The 22,340-nt window shown below is 35.8% G+C and overlaps 3 protein-coding genes across 6 annotated transcripts; 2 read left to right on the top strand and 1 right to left on the bottom strand.

Annotated features, from left to right (window-relative positions):
* The first annotated feature begins 145 nt into the window (after positions 1-145).
* Positions 146-1,780, top strand: LOC113230654. 3 transcript variants are annotated; one of them, XM_026464669.1, is made up of 2 exons: positions 146-259; positions 430-1,780. In XM_026464669.1, the coding sequence occupies exon 2, from the start codon at positions 644-646 to the stop codon at positions 1,763-1,765; it is 1,122 nt and encodes a 373-aa protein (XP_026320454.1). In that variant the 5' UTR covers positions 146-259; positions 430-643; the 3' UTR covers positions 1,766-1,780. The 3 variants fall into 3 exon arrangements, with proteins under 3 accessions (XP_026320454.1, XP_026320453.1, XP_026320455.1); XM_026464668.1 differs by having other exon boundaries at positions 427-1,780; XM_026464670.1 differs by having other exon boundaries at positions 245-259; positions 574-1,780.
* A 100-nt stretch (positions 1,781-1,880) lies between these two features.
* Positions 1,881-3,549, bottom strand: LOC113230655 (cyclin-dependent-like kinase 5). 2 transcript variants are annotated; one of them, XM_026464672.1, is made up of 3 exons: positions 3,430-3,540; positions 2,831-3,348; positions 1,881-2,526 (listed from the first exon to the last, which is right to left on the bottom strand). In XM_026464672.1, the coding sequence occupies exons 1-3, from the start codon at positions 3,486-3,488 to the stop codon at positions 2,288-2,290; spliced, it is 816 nt and encodes a 271-aa protein (XP_026320457.1). In that variant the 5' UTR covers positions 3,489-3,540; the 3' UTR covers positions 1,881-2,287. The 2 variants fall into 2 exon arrangements, with proteins under 2 accessions (XP_026320457.1, XP_026320456.1); XM_026464671.1 differs by having other exon boundaries at positions 2,831-3,549.
* A 449-nt stretch (positions 3,550-3,998) lies between these two features.
* On the top strand, positions 3,999-21,118 carry LOC113230704 (peptidyl-prolyl cis-trans isomerase FKBP8-like). The gene is made up of 9 exons (XM_026464754.1): positions 3,999-4,066; positions 4,207-4,398; positions 5,989-6,132; positions 8,737-8,890; positions 11,721-11,829; positions 15,697-15,943; positions 18,039-18,323; positions 18,976-19,080; positions 20,494-21,118. Exons 2-8 carry the CDS (start codon positions 4,207-4,209, stop codon positions 19,060-19,062), a joined length of 1,218 nt encoding a protein of 405 aa, XP_026320539.1. The 5' UTR covers positions 3,999-4,066; the 3' UTR covers positions 19,063-19,080; positions 20,494-21,118.
* Positions 21,119-22,340: the final 1,222 nt, after the last annotated feature.

Below are 22,340 nucleotides of genomic sequence, written 5' to 3'. Positions count from 1 at the left end.
TTCTAAGCTATAAGATGACGAAGACAGATCCCAGACAAGTCATTTGTAGTACCTACATAACACATGACTCCATTTTAATCAGACCACCCTCTTTTAACAAACAAATTGCAAAGAGAGTAATTCGATCGTCGTACCGCTATATTTATGTGCCCGTTTGATATTTCAAAATGTCAGCTATTTCTACTCGTGAAAGTTCAAACATCAATCACTATAGACTGATATATTTACGAGAACGCAGGGTTGAAGAATTAGTTGCTTGGTAGGTATGCACTGTAGGTAGTTTTTTATATAGGCCAATCTTAAACAAAATTGGTGCTTCTATTAGCATAAAGTAACTAAATCATTAGAAGCAAATAAGATCAAAATTTAAGATAGGCGGCAAGCGTCGATTACCATAAAATTATGTCCTTCAATAATTTGTTGCAGCAGAAATTATCGTCGATCCAAAAAACTTCTTCAATAAACTTGAAAGGATTATTTGGGAAATCCTCGTCTACTGTGACTCAAATCTTCCTTGCAATTAATGGAATTAAATAAAACAAAAGTGACAACCATTAGCCACTTTGTTTACAGGAAGAACATTCGTCTATAAAAGCGTCTGACACAGTTAAGAGTCTCTCAGTGGACCGGGATTACGTGCTTCATGATGGATCGATCTAAGATTTGTACCACTCGACTCTTAGACCAAAATTTCGGCATGACTTTTTCGCCGAAAGACGTGTTGCTGCCCTTTTTTAACGGTCACAGTACAAATTACTACAGGCCATGGAAATTATTCAATGAATGTGCCGAAGAGTGTTGTTCGACAATCGACAATACGAAAGACAAGTTCAAAGTAATCCTAGATGTTCAACATTTTAAACCTAATGAAATAAGCGTGAGAGTGAATGACCGTGAGATCATAATAGAAGGTAAACATGAAGAGAGACAAGATGATTATGGGTTTATATCAAGACAATTCATAAGGCGATATATTTTGCCGAAGGAATGTTCACCTGATACCGTAACTTCTTCTTTATCATCTGACGGTGTTTTAGCTATAACGGCTAACAAAATAATTGCTAAAGACTTAAAGTACGAAAAGATGATTCCGATTAAAATGTGTGGACCGTTTCCAAAAAATGAAGCGGGGAAAAAAGAGGAAATGAAGAATGGAACATGCGACAACAAAATGGAGATGTGTACGATAGATAAAAAAGACACGAAAAAAGAGGAAATTGATAAAAACGAATTGAAAATGGATGTAAAAATGGACAAAACAAATTTAGCGATAGACAAAAAAGAAAAAGTGGCAGGAACAGAAATAGGCAAGGAAATAAAAACAGATATTGACAAGAAAGATACTCAAACAATGCTAAAGGAAGAACATTGCAGATTGTTAAAACCGCAGCTATTAAAGGATGCCGTGTCTACTACAGAAAAATTGATATCAGAGAGTAAAAAAGAAGCAGATGAATTGTTGAAATTGCTGTCAACAGACAAGCAACATGCAAGCACAAGTGATGCGTCAGAAAAGTTGGATGAAGTACTTGGATTATGCAAGACAGCAATTTCTGAATTAAAAAAAGACAAACTTGGAGAAAGTATTTTTACCTCAGAATCCGCGAGTTTCAAAAGCAGTATGACGTCGGAAAGTATTGAGACAAAGGAATCTTCATCATTTACAAGTATTTCATCTAATTTAAAAGCATCAAGTGAAAAAAGTAGTGATATTGTAAGTGAAATTATATGTGCAGAGCTGAAAGAAGCATCAGAAAATATATAGTTGTGTAAAATTTGTTACAATGTTTATTTCATTAAATTAATTTATACAAAAGGTTTGTTCACTTGTATGAATTACCAGAATTTTAATAATACATTTAGCAAATATTATACATTTATTATTATTAACAGTTTCATGGTAGTTTCTATTCTAATGCTTTGTAAATATTAAACATCAATTTTTATAAATGAGATCAATTTGTCATATGAGCAATTTAATGTAAAAATAGTTATAGAAACACAATATCAATTGTAAATTAGATTTAAGGATTATTTACATCATTATTTACTCAAATAAAGATAACAAATGTATTGAAAATTATTTTTTTATACAATTATCACTTCAATTACCTATTCTGAACTATGAGTACCACAAACTTCACTTATTTCACAATTATCAAATAGTCTTTGTTATAGTCAATTACTATTTCAAATCTTCCTCACAAAACTCTTGCACCTCTGAATTGTTTTTATTTTTCTCACTTCGTAGCAGTTCTGAGGTACACTTGTAAGGGTGGATTGACTGTTAACACCGGTCATTTTTTACAGACGGATTGAGGTCATGGAAATAAGCATGTGCCATTGCGTCGTCAGCTGGCAATCTTAGAGCCGGGTTGCAGGTTAGAAGACGGGCAAGGAGGTCCCTCCCTCTTGCAGAGAGTCGGGGAACAACCTGAGCAAGGCCTAGGCTAGGTTGGTAGACTGGCAATGGTTTGTAGTCTGGTAGCTGCGTTACACCAGGCCATGTGTCTTCATTTGGTGTGCCTGTAATTATAGGAAATTTGATCAGTTACTTTATCTAAAAAGCTATCGCTTCTTAATCTTCAGCAATTATTATGTTGTGCAATATTTATCAAATAATTTTAACTCATTTTATTTCTCTAGTTGTGCCTCTAATGAACTTAAAAATGTGAAAAAGATTTACAAAAGCACATGTTACAATGTCTTCAAATAAAAGGCAGTGAATGTTAATTTTATTATATAAATACCCACAAGTGTTACTAAGTGACATTGTTACTAAGCCTATTAATATTAAATATTAAAAGTGGTAAATTGATTATCATCTTACCAAGTAATTTGAAAATCCTCTTTAACTGGTCATCAACATCAGACCCAGGGAAGAGTGGTCGGCCAGAGTTTGCTAGTTCAGCGAATATGCAGCCGGCAGACCACATGTCAATGCTTGTGGTGTACAGCTTAGCGCCGAACAACACGTCCGGAGGTCGGTACCACAGCGTCACCACTTCCGCTGAGTAACATTTCACAGGAATACCGAAGGCTCTAGCTAAACCAAAATCTGCTAATTTCAACTCCCCATTTTTATTAATTAACAGGTTCTGAGGCTTCAGATCTCGGTGCAGAACGTTGTGGCTGTGACAAAAGGCAAGACCTCGTAGCAGTTGGTACATAAAAGACTTGACTACATCCAAATCTATCTCACCATTCAAACTATCGAAGTACTTCTTCAAATCTTGGTCGCAATGTTCGAACACGAGTGTCAACTTCTTTTCGCTATGCAGCACGTCGTAGAGCCGCACGATATTCTTGTGTTTTAATTCTTTTAACAAACAAATCTCGCGCAAAGCTGACGATGGTACCCCTTCATCATCATCATCTAACCTCACCCTTTTCAGCGCCACTATCTCGTGGGTCTCTTTGTTCTTTGCTTTAAATACGGTTCCGTAAGTTCCCTCGCCAATTTTCTCGAGCTTTTCATATTTCTGCATATTTACTGCAATCGTTAATGTATTTTCAAAGTGAAAAATCGATTAATTAGCCGCGGACCGCTACAGACTACGTGCTTATTTGTTACTGTTTTGAGCAATTGTGAACACGACAAGAATAATATAATACAAATAATTTATTTGCTTACTCTTTCTTACGATTCATTTTTAGCAGCGTTTCAAATGATTCAAGCGTAACGTAACTATGACATTGACATTTTACAGTTACAGTCGGATCAAAAACCAAATCACATTTCGCTTCAACAGATTTTGCAATAATTTCTTCTGGAAATATTATATTAATGTGTATCTTGAAAACGGTTTGATTACTTTATATAAGTACAAAATAAGAGGTACTGCATGTTAAAATGATTGTCACTGATTAAACAGCGGTTTCCGTGTGAAAATAATTAGTTTAACTTTTGAGTGCAAATTATTTGTATATGTATATGTTTATCCCGATCAAACCTTATTTTGACTTTTCATTCATTTGACGAAAAAATCCGAAAAGTTGAATTGAAATATCATTTCGAAAAGTGCGTGGTATTTTTGTTATTTGGATTACAAAGGCTTAGTCAAAGGTAGGTGTAAATTCTCCAGCTTCTAAATTGTAGTTACGCAATGTTGGATAGTATTTTTTTGCGACACAAATTTGATATTGATAAACATCTACGTATTAGAAAAGTGCTATCGAGGATTGTATTTTATATCGTGGTTTTAGATGAGTGAAGGCCGGGGCGCGATGATAGACAAGTCGGAGAGTAGTTCCTTCGAGGACCTGACGTCAGCAGCGGCCGCTGATGAAATTGAAGAGGCAAAGCTCGCGGAAGCGGCAGCGGAAAAAGAAAAGTTGCTGGAAAGCAAAACAGATGAGTGGCAAGATGTGCTAGGGTCTGGAAGTCTGCTTAAGAAGGTTAGTATGACTGTATTGTAATGTATATTACAAACTCTTTTATGTACACACACTCTATATTTGGTTTTGCATAAATGGCCTTCAAAACTTGTTCATGGCAATGGCGCAATATGGTCATTTGCCATGTGGTAAACAGTGGATTTGAAACACAAATGCCAAAAGATATTTTTATGTAAAAGTTGATTGATATTATGTTAGGTATGATAGAGGTGTTTGCAATGTGCACATGGTATTAATTTTTAAATAAATACCACATGCATGCAGTGTTTATTTAAAAAAATAAATACCACGTGCATGTGGCATTCATGCACATGCACAATGCATGTTGAATTAATTTTGTTTTGAGAATTTCCTTTGTCAGGCAGGTAAGAATTTATATATAAAATTGATGCCTAAAATGGATATTAATTTTATTAATAAAATTTTTACATTATCATGGTATTATTTATATTTTGTGTTTACTTCTATTGACACTAGTTACCATAAATGTTTTCTTTGCAAAAACAAAGTCATTTTAGTGATTGGGATTCGCTGAGATATTAATTAGTGCTAATGATATTCCTAACATTTGTGTGCCAACAGTCTACTGACTAATATACTGTATTGTTTTGCTATATCAGTACAGTCACTCTGCCATCTGCTAACTAAAACGGGACTAAGTGAGAAAATAATTTTTTGAGATATCATAAAAACTATAACCTGGTTGTAGAATATTGAAATTATTTTATGATATTTCAGCTATGCATTGTTAGGGTAAGTTTCGATAAGTGGAACACATTAACTAATCTTAACTGTTTTTATAAGAGGATATCGTGCTGTATCCATTGTTATTTAAAATGGATATTTGACCATTTGCCACTTAGCCGCATTATAGTTAGTGGATGGCAGCAGTGGGCATTATTTAGGTATGCATGCTCATTGTCAACCTTGTAGTCACAATCCATCAGGTAAGATGGAGAAAAAATAATATCAACAAAGTGTGTTATAACAGACGGTAACTAATGTGAGAGGTATGCAACCAATATTGTACGAGATTTTCCATTAAATACCTACTATTCCAAATAAAGTTTAAATGCTATATAATTACTAAGAACTTGTACAAAATTATAAAGAACTTTTACCTCAACTAAATTATCTACAAAACAATTTAAGAATAACAGTACCACAAATGTCAAAATAAATTAAAGAAGAAACCAGCTCATTGAAGATGTCGCTATCGGAGTGTTACCACTACTGGAGTGGTATCTTATCTTCAAACTTGAACTTTTAAACAGCGGCCAAAACATAACTATTTAATGTCGTTGATTTGTGTACAATTTGTTATTTCATTCCAAGATGTACCAATTTTTTAGGCTATTCAGTGTTATACAATTGTACCTTATTTGATTTACATAGATAAAATTAGTGGCTTTTTTTACATGTTGTACAGGTATAGCAAGTGGCTGAATATACAGTTGACAGGACCTTGTTCCATTGTTCTGGCGGCGATATTTGAACAAAAGTGTAAAGCTTGATATGATGTGATGTACATAATATATATGTGGTAAAAACCCATTGTGTTATATTGACACCTTTTTGTTTTTGTTACAGATTATAAAAGAAGGTGATGAATCGGAAGGGCAAAGACCTAAACGGAGTGATATTTGCAAAGTTAGTTATGAAGTTAAAATCCGGGACACAGGTGAACTGGTGGAAAAACGAGATCAAGTTAAGATATATTTGGGAGACAATGAAGTAAGTTTGTTCTTTAAAATGTAAGATAAAGTATTTATAGGTTAAACAGGTACTCACATCTTTGCTACTTGTTGATGATTAATATAGCAGGGAAATATCTTTTATCGGCTTTTAGACTGCGTTATGGTCACATTCGAACGAATAAATTCTTTCTTATGATGGGTTTTAAACCATCCCCATTGTGCAGTACTTGCAATATAATAGAGGATCTGAGAGGTACAATGTTTGGGGATGTAAGTTTATATAGTTAATACTCAAGTCCTGACTTGAGTAGTACTAAGGTCCTTGATATTAGGGTCGTATTTCCAGCGCTTGAAATCATACTTAAGTCTGCTCAAGTCCTGACTTGGGCATTCAGTAGAGTTCTGGAATACGACCCTTAGAATTGACGGCTTAGAATATATGGATTTATTGTATTGTATCAATCTTGATTGAATTTGCAAATAAGATAAATAATCTGCACATGCTAAATTTGAATATGGAAATTTTTAAAATGCGTATTTGAAGATGAGCCTGAACTTTATTTTTTGCCGCTAACTCTGAAAGTAAAGAGCCTTTGTCGCAAGAGGAATATACTTAGAGCAATCACTTGATTCGTGTTTATTATATCTGAATAATAATACATAACTGCATGAAACAAAGAAAACATTGACTCGATCAGGAGATAAGATTACGTTGTAGTTTGTACTTCAATATAGGAATGGCTTGAAAATAGCAAGAAAGTAGACAAAATTTACACGAGGATGTGATGCAGTATTGTCCTAAAATTTGCTCATGATCTACTGGGATATAACCCCATAAAATCATAATAAGTACAATTACGTGTTAAGTAAAGACAAGTTTGTCACGCCTACTAAAGTATGTAGTTACGCAAGTTGCATTCCATGATTGCTTCGCGACTGCACGCCGTGTTACAGCAGCTGAGAGTGGTGGGTGATGTAATATGCGGATCTATTCGCAGTCGTGTCGACTGCACCTAAACTGCTTTCATACTATTTGCAGTTGCGATTCACTCGAAATGCAGTTCGTCTGAATACACTCTAAAGGATTCCGTAAACAGAAGTCACTCACGCTTTCACAAGTTGGCGTTAACGTATCTGTGTTCTTTTTAAATAGTGCATCTAAAGACGACGTAAATACTCGTTCCGATCGCGGCAGTCAGTGAATGAGATTGAAACAGGAGCGAACGTGGTCTTCGTGAACTCATGAGCGGCTTTCGTTTGTTCTTTATGTTGAAAATTCAAAATTGCAACTCAAAAACGAATTTTCTTCCTATTAACATTTCATTAATCAATGACGAATATGTAAGAAATAATAATAATAAAAATAAAATAATTTTACGGGCCAAATTGTGGCTTCGGTCATTTCAGCGCGACCACGTTCACATTTTTTAAATTTGATTAATAAAAAAAAAAACAAACTAAGCGCCCAGTTACAGGAGGTGAAAGTTTTCGCGCGGCCGCCTCTCGGCGACCGCCCAGTTACCACGCCTTCATGTACATTAATTTCGAATCTGAATTCTATTTGCTAGACAATTCCGTGGTTGTATTAATTCTTCTGAATAATACCTACAACCACGCGGTTGAAGCGCGGTCGCCGCGTAGGTAGACCAAACTCAAGCCAGTCTCGCCCGCGTGCCCGGGACGCTCATTTAAGTTAAAACATAAAACCTAAATAAATAGAGCGTATTTTGCCTTGACAGTTAGGGTGAGGCCAGACGAGCGTAATTTTGAGAGTTGTGAGTTGCGTTTTTTGAGTTGCGCAGTTTGCGCTCGACCGAAATTCGGTTGAAGCGCCAGACGAACGTATTTTATTCAGTTGCTTTTAAGCGCAGCGTTGCACGATGCGACCGAAAGTCAGTCGACGTGACGACTCACGGGCGTATAACTCATTTTGCATCATCGTGTGAACCAAACCATACTTTTATATGAAACCGAATGCAGGGCAAACTACGCACCTCAAACTATGCGACTCACAATTAACAAAATTACGATCGTCTGGCCTCACACTTAGACGCACGCGGTCGCTGCGCGGCGGCTACGCGGTCTCCGCTCGGCGACCGCACGGCGGCGGGACGGGGTGAACGCGATGAAATTCGTGTCGAATAAAAGCGCCCTAATGCGTTGTATTTATGATATTGTAAAACAGTCGCCATTTAGTTGGTTCTAGTCGCAAAAAACCAGATTTAGTCGTCCGCCGTTGAAAAGTTAGAAGGGTGTTAAACAGTCCATCCTGGAATAAGCTCATCCCAGCGACACCGTTCCTCAAGTTCAAAAACCATAGCATATAGTTTGGACGTGATTACACTAGAAAAAGTCGTGATTAGTCGTTTCTACTCGTAAGAAAGTAGATTTAGTTGTTATGACGATTTGAAATTATGACGATGTTTTAACGTCCACGCAGAAATAAGCTTATTCCGGCGCACCTCTATTGAATCTCGAGAGCTATGGTCCTAGCTTAGATCTGATTGCATCCAGAAAAAGTCGTGAATTTAGTCCTAACATAGGGCATCCCAGGATTGGTAACAATGTTTCTTACCATGCACCATATTATGATGAATAAAGTAGATAATTATATAACTAAATTCAATTTCTATCTTTTTAGATCCTACAAGGCTTGGACTTAGCACTGACTCTCATGTATCAAGGAGAGGAATGTTTGCTGCAACTCGCTCCGCGCTTCGCTTACGGCGAAACTGGACTCCAACCTGGGGAGAGTCTGGGCCTGGTCGGCGAAGACGATAGCCAGAAATATGAAGGTATTTTATAGAAATCCGTATTATATAATAATATATATATATATATAATTTTGCTCATAATACATTTGCATAAGCTTTGTCATGCGGCACTCGCGTAACTAAATAAAAGGCTCCGTTCACATGAATTTCATTGTGGAAATAAAGAAACGAGAAAGGGAAAAGAACAGGTAAAGTAAAGGCATAAAAGCTGTAACAAAACAATGATATAAAAACAGGTACAGTGTTATAAAACACGCTACTTAAATTATATACAGGTTATGGTAAAAAGGAACTTACACCAAAAGGGCCTGTAATGACTAGAAATACTATGCCTTGTAAGCAGCTCGGATACATGATTTTCAAATATTTACAAACATAATACTTTACATACTGTTAAGTTACATGATTTAACTGGTCAGAATTTTTTGTAAGTCGAACACGTTTGCTCGCTTTGAAAATTCAGTAGAGAGTGGCGATGGAAAAAAGAAACGTAAGTGACGAAGAAGAAAAAGGAATTTAAGAACGATTCAAAATTTCGAAGTAGGTGGCCAGGAACGATGAAAAGGGTAGGTAAAAGGTGTCTACCATGAAATTCGTTAACAATATTTTAGTAGCAGTAGAGTTGTGAAAGATTTAGTTAAAGCTCTGAGTGGCATTGCAACTGTAATGGACAGGCGTGTAGCTTACCATCAGGCGCACGACCTGTTCATACCGTCACTTGATATTATAAAAAAAAATCTGACAATTTTGTATGGCAATTGTGCAGAGCCTCAGCAGTCACAAAAATGATTAACATTTTTTTGTATAATTACTTTACCTGGTAATGGCGACGATCGACACTAAAGTCATGATAGTGGTACGGGACATTATGTTGACACTATTGTTAACATATCGCACATGAAAACTACAGGTCTACTGTGTAATTGAGTCGGTTCGTGAGGTAGTTGCGCGGTGCGGGGGGACTGGCCGTTTACGTAACTGTTATATCTCGCTGCACACGGGATAATTTCAACAAGATTTTCCGACGATTAGTCAATAACTAGTTGAAAAAGTGCTACGTGGTTTGTCTATTCATTTCAATTATAAATGAGATAGTTTTTTTATTATCGTTTCATATTATCGTTTCACATAACAGCAATTGACTAATTTGGTTAATTAGTTGGAAATTATTCCGTGTCGGCGCGACATAACTGTTACATAAACTGACACTCCTCTCGCGCCGCGCAGCTACCTCAGGAACCGACTCTGTTGAGCGATAAGACTGTAACCATCCTGTAACATAGTATTATCTAAGAAAGTGCGTTATAACAAATTTTATCTAAAAAAATGCGTTATATATTATACGCCATTCGTTTACGATTTCATTTCAGACAGGGCAACACTGTCACTTTGACATTAAATCGTATACTAATAACAATTAACCTTAACGAAATTTTTGAGATAATACTATGTTAGTTGTCATGTGTGATATTACAATATTTTCAAAGAGATGGTAGGTTACGCTTGGATAATAATAAAATAGATACCCGAAGCAATAATAATTGTCTTTTCCACAAGCTATTAGATTTTAAAGAAATCCACTATGTTACCGTACAAAAAGCTGGAATTTTAAATACGCGCCGAATCGTGAGGTTCATGCAGATAGAAGATGGAATAGGTTCTCATTACATCACACCCGCGACATAAATGCGCGTCGTGCTGCATGTACTTCATTTCGGTCCGTAAATGTAGCCGAGAGAAAGAAAAACAATAATAATTTTATTTATTTATTTAAATCTGGCAACTATGACCCATGGACCATCGACCCTGGAAAGGCAAAACATCTAACGTGTACTTGGGAAATATTACAGGAGATTTTTAGTACATTATTGCAGAGGCTGGGAAGTAAGGGGCCAGCGAGGCCTTGTATTAATACGAGTCAAGTAATCCCCGTTCCCGCCAAGACATGTATAGTATTTTTCTCAAATAATGTGAGGAAATAATACAAGACAAAAGAGGGGAAGATGTATAATAGAAAAAATAAAAATATATTAAGTATTATTAATTATATATTATATAATAGTATTATTAAAAGTAAAATTAGACGTGTCAGGTCGCAGTTGCCAAAAGAAAATGTTATTGTTTTTCTACGCACATTAATAGTAGTCTGCTGAACTTCTGATTATGTGTTTGAATGTGTATCTGTTACTGTACTTTCGTTATCGCTCTCCTAACTAGCACATTTTCGCGACCAAAATACGAAAAAGACGTTAAAACAAAATAATACCAAAACACTAGTTTACAGAGGTAGGTATTATTAATTCTCGTATCTATGTACACTGTGAAGTTGGCTGTATGAAATTTTCTTTTCTCTGTTTAGGTACATAGTTCGTTATTTATTTTTATTATATTATTATTAGATTTAAAAGTTTAAAGTTTATAGAAGTGGACAGTAATAGATTTTTATACTTACTTTGCAGGCCATGGTAGGGATGAAGTTGCACGGTCCATAAATGACAAAGTTTCCGTGTTCGTTTTTTGAATGTAATGCAAACCTTTCCGAGCATGTCTGAGAAAAAGTATTTTTTTTAAGAAAAAAAGTCATAAGTAACTTTTTTAGACTGTTTACTTTTCCAGTGTCGATATATACGTTAAAGACTAACATACATATAATATCCTAATATAAGATCCTAATTATTCAATAATAATAAGAAGAAGAACTTTTCATATCATAATAGCTGCTGAATACACCTACCTATAGTCTAATAATAATACCTTTATGAATTGTGTTCTGCAAATAAACAAATTTATATTATCTTGTACAATTGTAGTTTTCATAAATATGCTGGAAGTGAAAATGCATTTGTTTTAGGTCCCATCATTGGACCAGATACTTGGCTGGCAGCGCGCCTGGAACTTCACGACTGGACAGAAGAACCGGAACACGATACTTTACCCATAGCCGAAAGAATGGAGATTGGGTATGCACTCTAAGCTCTAAATATCTTGTATTATCGGACGATCAAGGTGATATACATAAGACGTAATGTAAATCTGCGTAATATCAGATAAGGTTAATTTAAAGATAAATAATAGCGGTGGTAGCTCAGTGGGAAAACGGTTGCTTCTCAATTGATATTTCTATGGTTCGAGTCCCTGACATAGTACTTACCTATGACTTTAATTTCTAAGTTACTTACTTAGTGTTGCCGCCGCTAAGCGAGCGCGTGCGTCTAATGGTGTATTTCCACCAGCGAGGCGAGACGAGACGATTTTTAAAAATGTAAAAATTTTTCAAAGTGGAAATGGTCCAACGCGCGTGTTCGCGCGAGCTCGCGATGGCAATTTTTGGTGGAAATAGGTCGGCGAGATTTCAATTCTCGCATCGCCTCGTCTTGTCTCTCCTCGCCGGTGGAAAAGCACATCAACTATCTTGGCAAAATACGCTCCATTTATTTTGCTTTTACGTTTTAACTTACAATGCGCGTCTCGGGCACGCGGGCGAATCTGGCTTGAATTTGGTCTACGCAGCGACCGCGCGGTTTTGTTATTCAGAGGAATTTAAATGTTGTTGCCTAGTAAATAGAATTCAGATTCGCCGTTAATGTACATAAAGACGTGGTAACTGGACGGTCGCCGCACGTAACTGGGCGCTGACGGTGACGGGAAACATCATAATACAACCGGTACGTCTAAGGCGGTTCATATTTTTTGGAGAATGTATAAAATCCTCAACTCGCACTGAGGAGACACATGCCCAGCAGTGGGACGAATAATGAGTTAATTACGGTGAAACAGGATGTTCCGTGTTTGATTCCCAATGGATTTAGATTTCGTAAACCCTTTAATTCCATTCATTTTAATCCTCTTCTTCTTATTGCTCTCGCAATGCAACAGTGGGAATTTATACATAGGCTAACTATAATCCCTTTAAGACGAGAGCCGTGCTCAGCCATTGGTTGATAAAGAACTCTTGCACAGGATATTGGACTACGTGGACATATAGTGCAATTTTTGAGTCATTCGAGTTTTACGGAAGTTCACGATTGCATTGTTGACCTATTTCATGCACATTTGACATTACATTATCATTACCTCTCTCATCAGTTCGCTGCTGCGGTTAAAAGTTCACCTTAACGCTTAATGCATAAGGATTAAACTCGGTTAAGTTCAAGCAGTGACATTCTAATCGGTCTGTATTTAAATTATCGATTGTTTTTCTTGAAAACATGAACATGTCTGATTAAAACATTGTCATTGTAGGTAGTTAATTAATTTAAAGTTTAACCTTATCTATTCAGATGTAAGATCAATATTTGAAGTGATGTTTTAGGCTCAATTATTAATATTGCGGCGGAACGGAATGGAAGCGAATTTTTGTAACGATATTGTACATAGCGTAACGAACTTGTTCATCCCGTCACTTGATATTATAGAAAAAAAATAACTTTATGGTCAATTGTGTAATGTAAAAACTAGATACGAGCCAAAAATTATGTCGCGCGTCTTCCGCGGAATTCTCGCGCGTTCGCGATAATTCCGCAGTTGTCGTCAGCGATGCCTGGCGAATCTGCGAAAAGTGGCGCGAAAGTAGGTTTCCGCGAAACTCGAATAGTCTGTAGTTTGGACTATATACAAAATACTATTATCCTTTTGATACTATACTACTAATCTTTTTTTTTTGTGAATTTCCACGTCCTACTGCTGTCTAGACGCCTATTTAGAGGAGGGTTGAAATCTTTTTCGCCAAATTCTGGGCTGTAGACTTTTATTTAAGACGTGATGTGTATTCGGGGGTTAATATATACAACAGATAGTATTGTAAAGTTATAGAGAACATTTAATACAGTGCACACAAAACGCAGATAGCAGATTGTGTCAAGGTTACATTGCTTATCTATACGGATTGTTTTCCAACCGTGACATATAACATTCAGAATAGATGAATATTTTTTTACTTTACGTTAGAGGAGGGTTTTTGGACTTGTTCTTTTTACGCGTCAGATTGTTGAACTTAGTTTGGGAATTGTTAGGTAATACACACGTATACAGGGTTATTTATAAAATACTAACAACCTTGCAGAATTATATCACTAACATCATAAACAATGTTCCATGACACAATTACAAAATATAATAAATTTGCCAAAAATAAACATTTCAATTTTTTTGTACTATTTGACACTTTTAAGATCTGTATCTGGTAGTAAGTTCAAACGTGCAAGCATCCTCCCCTACGATCCCCACCCGCGGTTCTGCGTTCTGCACAGTGTTATCACCGCTTAGAGCATTCTTTTTTTTATAACTTCAAGTGACGGGACGTGATGGGTTCTGTCCATAGTCCATACTCAAAAATATGAAATAATTTTTTCCCCTTCATTATATACTTGGCATGTAGGAAATTGATTTAGATTTCTATTATAAACTTTAATCTATACATACATACATCTACACACATCTTAATAATATTTCACGAGAAGTGATTAATTAATTTTTTATCGATTCTGAAAAAATACACTTTGAATTAATACACTCTTGTATTAACAGTACGATGTATCGCTTTGGGAATCATCGCTGTACAGTACATGCGAACATTAGAATCCATACAAGTGAAGTAGTACAGCTTTAAAATCTACATTAGTAGTACAGCTTTTGGAAAATCGTGTACGATTTGTGTCCAAAAGATTTGTGCTTTGGTGCGCACATAGAAACGTAAATCGCGTAATTTGATACGGAATACATAATATACAAAAAAAATTATCCGACATTCGAGACGTAAAATAGGGTGTTTTGACGATATAAATCTAAACGCAGAAGAGAAATAAAAGTTCTGAAATTAAGCTCGCCAGTTTTGCTCGAATCTATGGTCGGATTTTTTTAGAGACAGTAGACTGACGATGTAGTGGGACGGTAGGTTTCGATAAAATAAAAAATAGTGTTATCTTAAAGGATCGAGTCGTTCAGCAGGTCATTGAGGTAAATTTTATCTTTTTAATCATTTGTAACCATTAACAAATTTAAAAATCGGAATTTGATAACAGAAAATTTATAAAGCTGAAGCAGACACCTCACTAAAACGTGTTAAAATTAGTAGCAGTCAGTTCACTATCTCTAAAATCGAACTATAATATTTGTTTTATTGAATATCATGATATTCATATATTTTTGTGTGAAAATTCCACTAGTTTGTTATTTGTTACTATTATTGTACATACAAAGATCGAACAAACACGAAGAAAAAATTCTTTGAGCCGACTGTACACGCAGCAGTGGCTGTTGAAGAAACTTTCATAGCTTTTTCACAGGTGAGGCTACGGAATAAAAGTCTTTTAAACCTAATACAAAGATCTGTAGTAAACACGCAGGGAAATTCGTAAGATGTGTTGACTCGATCTGCACCTCGGTAAGACAAGATAGTCATGGTGGGACAACAGACACTGGTTAGAGTTCAGCCGGATTGAAGGAATTTTTCTTTCTGTTTTTTCGATATCGAGAATAATAATCTACGGCGGGGTCGGGCTAGGCCTGCGGCGCGTGGTCGGGTTTAGATTACGGGGTGTGCTTATGCTCTTCGGTGGCACATCGGTTAGTATGTACTATGGGCGCTTGATGAAGAGGTTCCGGGTTCGATTCCCGATTTGGGCCAATTTAGGAAACAAGCATTTCTAAGTTGATTCTAGCCTGGGTATTCTGGGTATTGCCTTCAGAGTTAACGTTGTTCTGGTATTCACAGTACAGGAAATTCCCTAATTTGACATATTGAAAACGCCAAAAATTGTGTCCATTTAATTGTTGGGATCCTACATAACTGCGTGCTAAATTGTCATTTGAACCACATTTGATTTCAGTACCCGTCGCCGCGCGCGAGGAAATTGGTGGTATGGGCGCGGCGACGCCCAACTTGCCGTGCAGCTGTACAGACGAGCGCTCGACGTACTGGACGAGAGCGAAGGCGGCATCACCGAACCTACTGTCACCGGAGACATGGCTCCTACATCTGATGCTCTGCATGCACTGCTTGAGGAACGGCTGCGTGTTGAGAATAATATGGCAGCCGCGCAGTTGAAGGCCGGAGCTTATGAGGCTGCTTTACAGGTAACATCGTCATAAAAGCTTGTTACTTGAAACTTGTTACCCTTCTAGGGTAGCCTCATGGCTACCTGATGATATTCATTTCGAATTTCTTCTCAAATACTTTTGTTTGGTTCATATAACGCGTCAGAAACTAATCAAAAAAGCATTATTATCAGAATAAGTAACTTTAAAAAAAACTAACTTTTCTATATTGTCTCGGGTATGGGTGTATGTGGTACCGTCGTTGTTTCCGATTTCCATAACACTAATGCTTTAGTTACTTACTTTGGGATTATAGCAACGTGTGTGATGTTGTCTAATGTAATATTATGGTAAAATTCATAGGTACTGTATAAGATTTTAAGACCTAATTATGTAATGATTGCATACAATATTTTTTCTACGAGTAAATTAAAATAATGAAACTCAATTAATATTTAAAGATTATTTGATAATAATCCACGACAACAAACTCAAAAGAAAACTAAACACAAAAAATGTGACACTTTCCTGCGACGAGGTCCCGAGTGCGATGTCCGAGCGGGTCAATGAAAAAAAAAGTTTTCTATTTTGTTTTAGTCTAGGTATTTGTGACACCATCGTTGTTTCCGATTTCCGTAACACAGGTAGTTGCTTATTTAATTGCAACAACCTATGTGATGTTGTCTATTATTTATTTATTTAATAATAAAGTGTATAGCTGTGATTTATTGGTAAAAATATTAGTACATTATATTATTAGCTTTATTATAGAACTCTTGGAAATATGTCATTTGATTTTATTTGTACTCACTGTTACACTTAATAGATGTAACTGAATACGAAATAATAGTAAAATTTTTCGTTCTTCGGGTCAGGACATGGCGTCTAAGCTATATTGCTAGATCTTAAATTTTATTTTGACGACAACGGTGGCCTAACGGTTTACATTGTGGGCGCTGATGCGGCGCGACTCCCGGCAGGATCAATTTGGGAAATGAACTTTTCTTAATTGGTTCTGGTCTGGGTGTTCCAGAAAGTGCACCAGATTGAATTCCGTTGCTCTGGTACTCGTAGTACAGGGGGTATTCCCTAATTTGAGACCAGGCAATTGGTACAGTTGTCTGGCACATATCGATACCCCCAATGAACACTACGCGAACTTAATTATTGGACCTGTTCTGTTTTTATTTTGTTTTTGTTTCTTTATGTTTTTACAATATTAGATTTTTTTTAATTTTGTTTTTAGTTTCTTTATTTCTTTTTCACAAAAAAGTTATGATTAATTTTAGCATAATATAATATATAAGAGAATAAATATGGCTGTTTACAAAAACTAACAATAAAAAACGTTGGCGTAGCGGTTGGAGGTATCGATATTATATATACATATATTGTTCTAATTTTTCTTCCATCTTAAATTTAAAGGCAAGGCCAAGTCTTCCATGGCTTTGGAAATTCCTGGTACAAAATTTAAAATTCTTTGTTATGATTATTAATAGGAAGATCGAACACTCAGAAAATAATCCTTCGATCCGGCCGGATTCGAACCGATATCTTCTGGAATCTAAATACAAAGATACGACAACAAGCATATAGAAAAATTCGTCAGGTCCACTGGTCCGTTCCGTGGCTTAGTTGGTATAGCGTCTGACACGGTATGCTAGAAGACATCGGTTCGAATCCGGCCGGATCGAAGAATTTTTTTCTGAGTGTTCAATCTTTGTATTAATAATTATAACAAGCTAGTGGAGTAATTTCACAAAAAAAAATTGAATATCAATTAAATAAAAAAATTAAATACAGTGAATAGCGACATCTCTAGCTGGGGACGGTAGCTGTAAGGGTATCTAACTGGGTGACGAAATACTTTCATAGATTTTATGATTTCATAGATTGTCATAGATGACACTACGGCTAAGAAGTCGTTAAAAAACCAAATACAAAGACACGGCGACACCAAAAAGCACATAGAAAAATTCGTGAGGTCCGCTGGTTCGTTCCGTCGCTTAGTTGGTATAGCGTCTGCCACGGTATGCTAGAAGACGTCGGTTCGAATCCGCCCGGATAGAAGTGTTCGATCTTTTTATTAATGAGTATCAATTCAATAACAAAGTTAAAATTCTTTTTTTCACAGGCCGTAACCCGCGTCCTAACCTGCCAGCCAAAGAACGCCAAGGCGCTATATCGCAAATCGCGAATTCTATCCGCAATGGGGCGCAATTCGGAAGCGCTCGCTGCCGCCCGCGCCGCAGCGACCGCCGCACCCGATGATGCGACCGTGCGGAAGGAGTTGCAGCGTTGCGAGAATCGGGCCACACGCGATCGCTCGGTCGAAAGGCGTCTCGCTAAACGCATGTTAGGAACTACTGATGAGGCCAAGGAGGGGTCATCGCCAGACAAGAAACCTTCCAGGGCTAAGGTGAGTCCATTGCTTCCTGAACTTTGCTTGTTGTGTATATCCTATAACACAAATGGAATACAAAGTATAAGCGAGTTACTAAATGTTTTGTAAATTTTACGCGTCTTTAAATATACTACAATACCTGAGTAAACGGTTAGATTGTTGATTGTGAGTTAAATTAAAATGTAGCTCAGACAGGGGGCGCTGTTTTTATTTTGATTTTATTTTTTATTTCAATTTTAATGTTCATTTTAGTTTATTTCAATTTAAAATTTTAAAGTAATTTTAATATATAAATTTTTAATTTTAATGTTATTTCAATGTATTGTTTTACATTTATAAATATTAAACTGTAAACGAACATAGTAAGTACCTAAGGTTTCTTTAATATAACAAGTGGACCTATATGGTCCTGATTAAGAAGACTATTATTATTATTAATAAGTACAGTATGGTAGTGTATATTATAAGCTTATGCATTGTCATGAGAAACTAAAACACACAGAAACAGATAAGCCTGCATTCAATTCTATACTATATATTATTATATGTATATGTATGTACTGTACTATTATGTTAGTCTATAAGCTTTGTATTTATGGATTTTTCTAATATGAAATATAAAAATTTGCTCTAGAAAAGTATACCCAATCGTAACGTCTTTACGCAGATGCTGATGTGGGGCTCCCTGCTGCTAAGCCTGCTGGTGGGCGTGGCCAGCGTGCTCGTCTACCGATACAAGATGCAGTCGCACTGACGCGGCTGCTAATGTCGAGTGAGTGTTGCACATTATCACTTTGTCATCTTATTTAAAACCCTAATCAGGTAACATTCTTCCTGTGAGTCATTAATTTATTTAAGTTATTAAGACTCCGATATGAAGATCTATATCTCCAACCTACACTACACCAACTTATTTTTTTTGTTCGTTTTCTGTTTTTAATGCGAACAGCTTTTTTTTATTTAGTAATATTATGCTTCCCGAATTTTGTAAAAAATATAAAGAAACAAAAAACAAAATTCGAAAAAAAAACAAAAAAAGGAATTTTGTGAAAAAAATAAAACACAAAAATTAAGTTCGCGTAGTGTTCATTGGAGGTATCGAGATAATTACTCGTTTCAATCGATCGTCACGACAATCGAATCGATCCGTCGCTACTCCTCTGGCGTTCAAGATAATCGTGAACGACATAAACATACATTATCGATCCGTCTTTTCGATCAGTCTGAAACGACGGATTGTGAAGAGCAATCGATCCGTGTATAGGATAAAACAACTAACATCATATATCATATATAACTAATATAATAATAACCCGCTTTTAAAATAACTTGTCCTGAAAATTTACAATTCGAATGATTTACAATCTTCGGTTTTTTTTAACATACATTTCAATAAACATTATCAATACTTCATCACTTACTACATACATAATTTCTACATACTAAAAAACCAAGCCACACTGGCAATCAATCTAAAACAATTGTGCTATTTTTCACTAAAGGACTAGCCGCGAGCCACCGCAGTCGTAGCGGTTAGTTTTATTTCAGAGTCGCTGCCGCGTCAATTGGTATGGGATAATGAATGATGAACTTAAAATTATAGTATTATTTTTATTAACCAACTTCAAAAAAAGGAAGATTTGTATACCGATTTTGATGATTCTTTTTTTTTATTGGAAAGGGGTACCTTGGTAGTGGTCCCATTTAAATTTGAAGAAAATATTCCACCTCTAAGAGTGGCGATCTAGGGGATGAATCTGGTTTCGCGCACTTCCGGTAACCGATTCCAATAAAACTTTGCAAATATGTATATGTAATTCCACGAACTTTTGAGCTCGGTTTTTTAGTACTCTGTACTGAGATTATTGAATATCATGATGTTTTTACAACCATGATATTCGTGTTTTTGACCGACTTCAAGAAAGGGGGTTCTCAATTCGCATGTATTTTGTAAATAATAATGATGATTTGAATAAATGCGTGCAAGCGCATATTTCATCAAAAAATTAAACTAATTGTTACATCGAAGCGTTAAAAACGTCATACCGGAGCAGAAAACAAGCACCGTGCCGTGCATTCCACACTCGCCAACCACCATTCACCATTATACCTAGCACGGGCCATTCCCATTGCACCAGTTTATAATAATTAATTATGCTTTAAGTTTTCTATTTTTATGCTTCAGGTAAACGAGATTTGAAGAGCGAGTGAACGATGAAGATGTAAACGCTACTTACGGGAAAGTATTCATTGTAGGAGCGTTATATGCATATATACTACAACATCTATCAAATAAAATTATAGTTATTTTTCTAAATGTCTGAAGGTTCAGATGGAACGTAGCTCCACAGTGTTGGAAGTTAAGGGCAATTAGAGCGTTTCGTATCTTTATCTCTAATTCGACATTAGAACAATGGGTGTATACCTACATTTGTAGTGACGATTAATTACTTCTACATTATACTTTGAATAAAAAGTAGTACTCTATTTCCCGTTAAGTAAAACTTCATTGTCGTTGACGTAGTATTGCAATGTGTATTTTTTAAACCGTTTTTCAGATGTTGACTTGGATAGTAAAAATTATCAAGAAATATGTATTATATTAACAAATTCATAATAATACGGAACAAAGAAAAATATGTTATTTATAGTATATAGACCAATTGCAGCTAGGTTTACTTTGGTCCTATAGTGCTGAGTTTTTTACTGATTAATGTTCATATTATTTTTTTGACAATTTATAACTACTCCGAATATCACATAGACAACAAAAGTACATAGGTACCTAGTAGCATAGTATAATAAAACGAGTACGGTAACTCCATGCAAAAGTGTGTGCGCGCCCGCCGCATGCCGTGTGGACGCACACATTCTCATAAATAATGAAAGACGCGTTGAGACGGCTAGTATTATGCAACGCGAGTGCATGAGATTATGCGAATGTGTGCGTCCGTACAGGCCACGTGGCGGGCGCGCACACATACGAACCGCGTGCTACATTTGTATGAAGTTACTTTTTTATTTATTCAATTTCACAATGGTTTTATAAATAAAGCGACTCTTCTATAGAGAAGTGATAACGTTCAGCAAAAAAAGTCATGAGCTAACAAGCTCGACACCTAAATTAACTTATGACTCACTTTAACTAGTTTTAGAGTAAATGTTTACATTAAAATAATTACTATGGATATTATATACAGACCAAGATACTTATCTACCATACCATATTTGTCTTATTATACTATGCTAGTATCTTATACCCTGTCCAAAAGATTGCATTTTATTTTTTTATTCTTGTTTATTATTCACTGGCGCATATTTCTAAACCATTATTTCACTTAAATCTTTAGAGGTCCTTGCTGGTTATGGGCCTCGTTAATAACAAATGTAGCTAAAAAACGCATCTTGAGTTGCGCATACGCAATTTTATTCTGGCGAGGAAGAGTGTGTAAGAATAGTACGTCTTCATAAATGTTATATTGCGGTATTCGCTCAATCATAATAGCTTACGCTTCGTCTAATACTTACTCAAAAAACACACATTGAATTTTGTTTTGGTTTAGTAATGTATGAAACAAAATTGTCACCATTATGTAGTTGTAACTTCCAGAATAAGCACTCCTTGTAGACAATATTTGTAAATTAGTTAATTTTACTGTAAAAATGGGGTAGGTAGGTTAAATAGGTGTATTAAAGGTACATATTATTATTATTGTAATTATGACTAAAACTACATTCGATTTAAACAAATAAATATTTACTGTATTGTGCATTTACAACAAAGGAATTGTTTTTTCTTGCGTAGTGCCAAATTAAAAGACCATAAATACATTAAATATTTTTGTACTCCACACGAATGATGACAGAAAGGTGTATTGTTTTAAAAAAAAATCTAACCAAGTTTTCTTACAAATCCCCGCGACTCTATAATAGGTATAGAGTTAATAAGGTATAGAGTCAAAACGGTAGGAGAATTATTTTCCGTATTTCAGTCAAGAGCACATCAAACTACACTTTTGTTCGAATATCGCC

The sequence above is a fragment of the Hyposmocoma kahamanoa genome, unplaced genomic scaffold, assembly GCF_003589595.1.
Source record: "Hyposmocoma kahamanoa isolate Upper Pololo Valley unplaced genomic scaffold, ASM358959v1 64, whole genome shotgun sequence".
In the NCBI taxonomy this organism is placed as follows: Eukaryota; Metazoa; Arthropoda; class Insecta; order Lepidoptera; family Cosmopterigidae; genus Hyposmocoma; species Hyposmocoma kahamanoa.
This window is presented reverse-complemented; position numbering and strand designations above follow the sequence as displayed.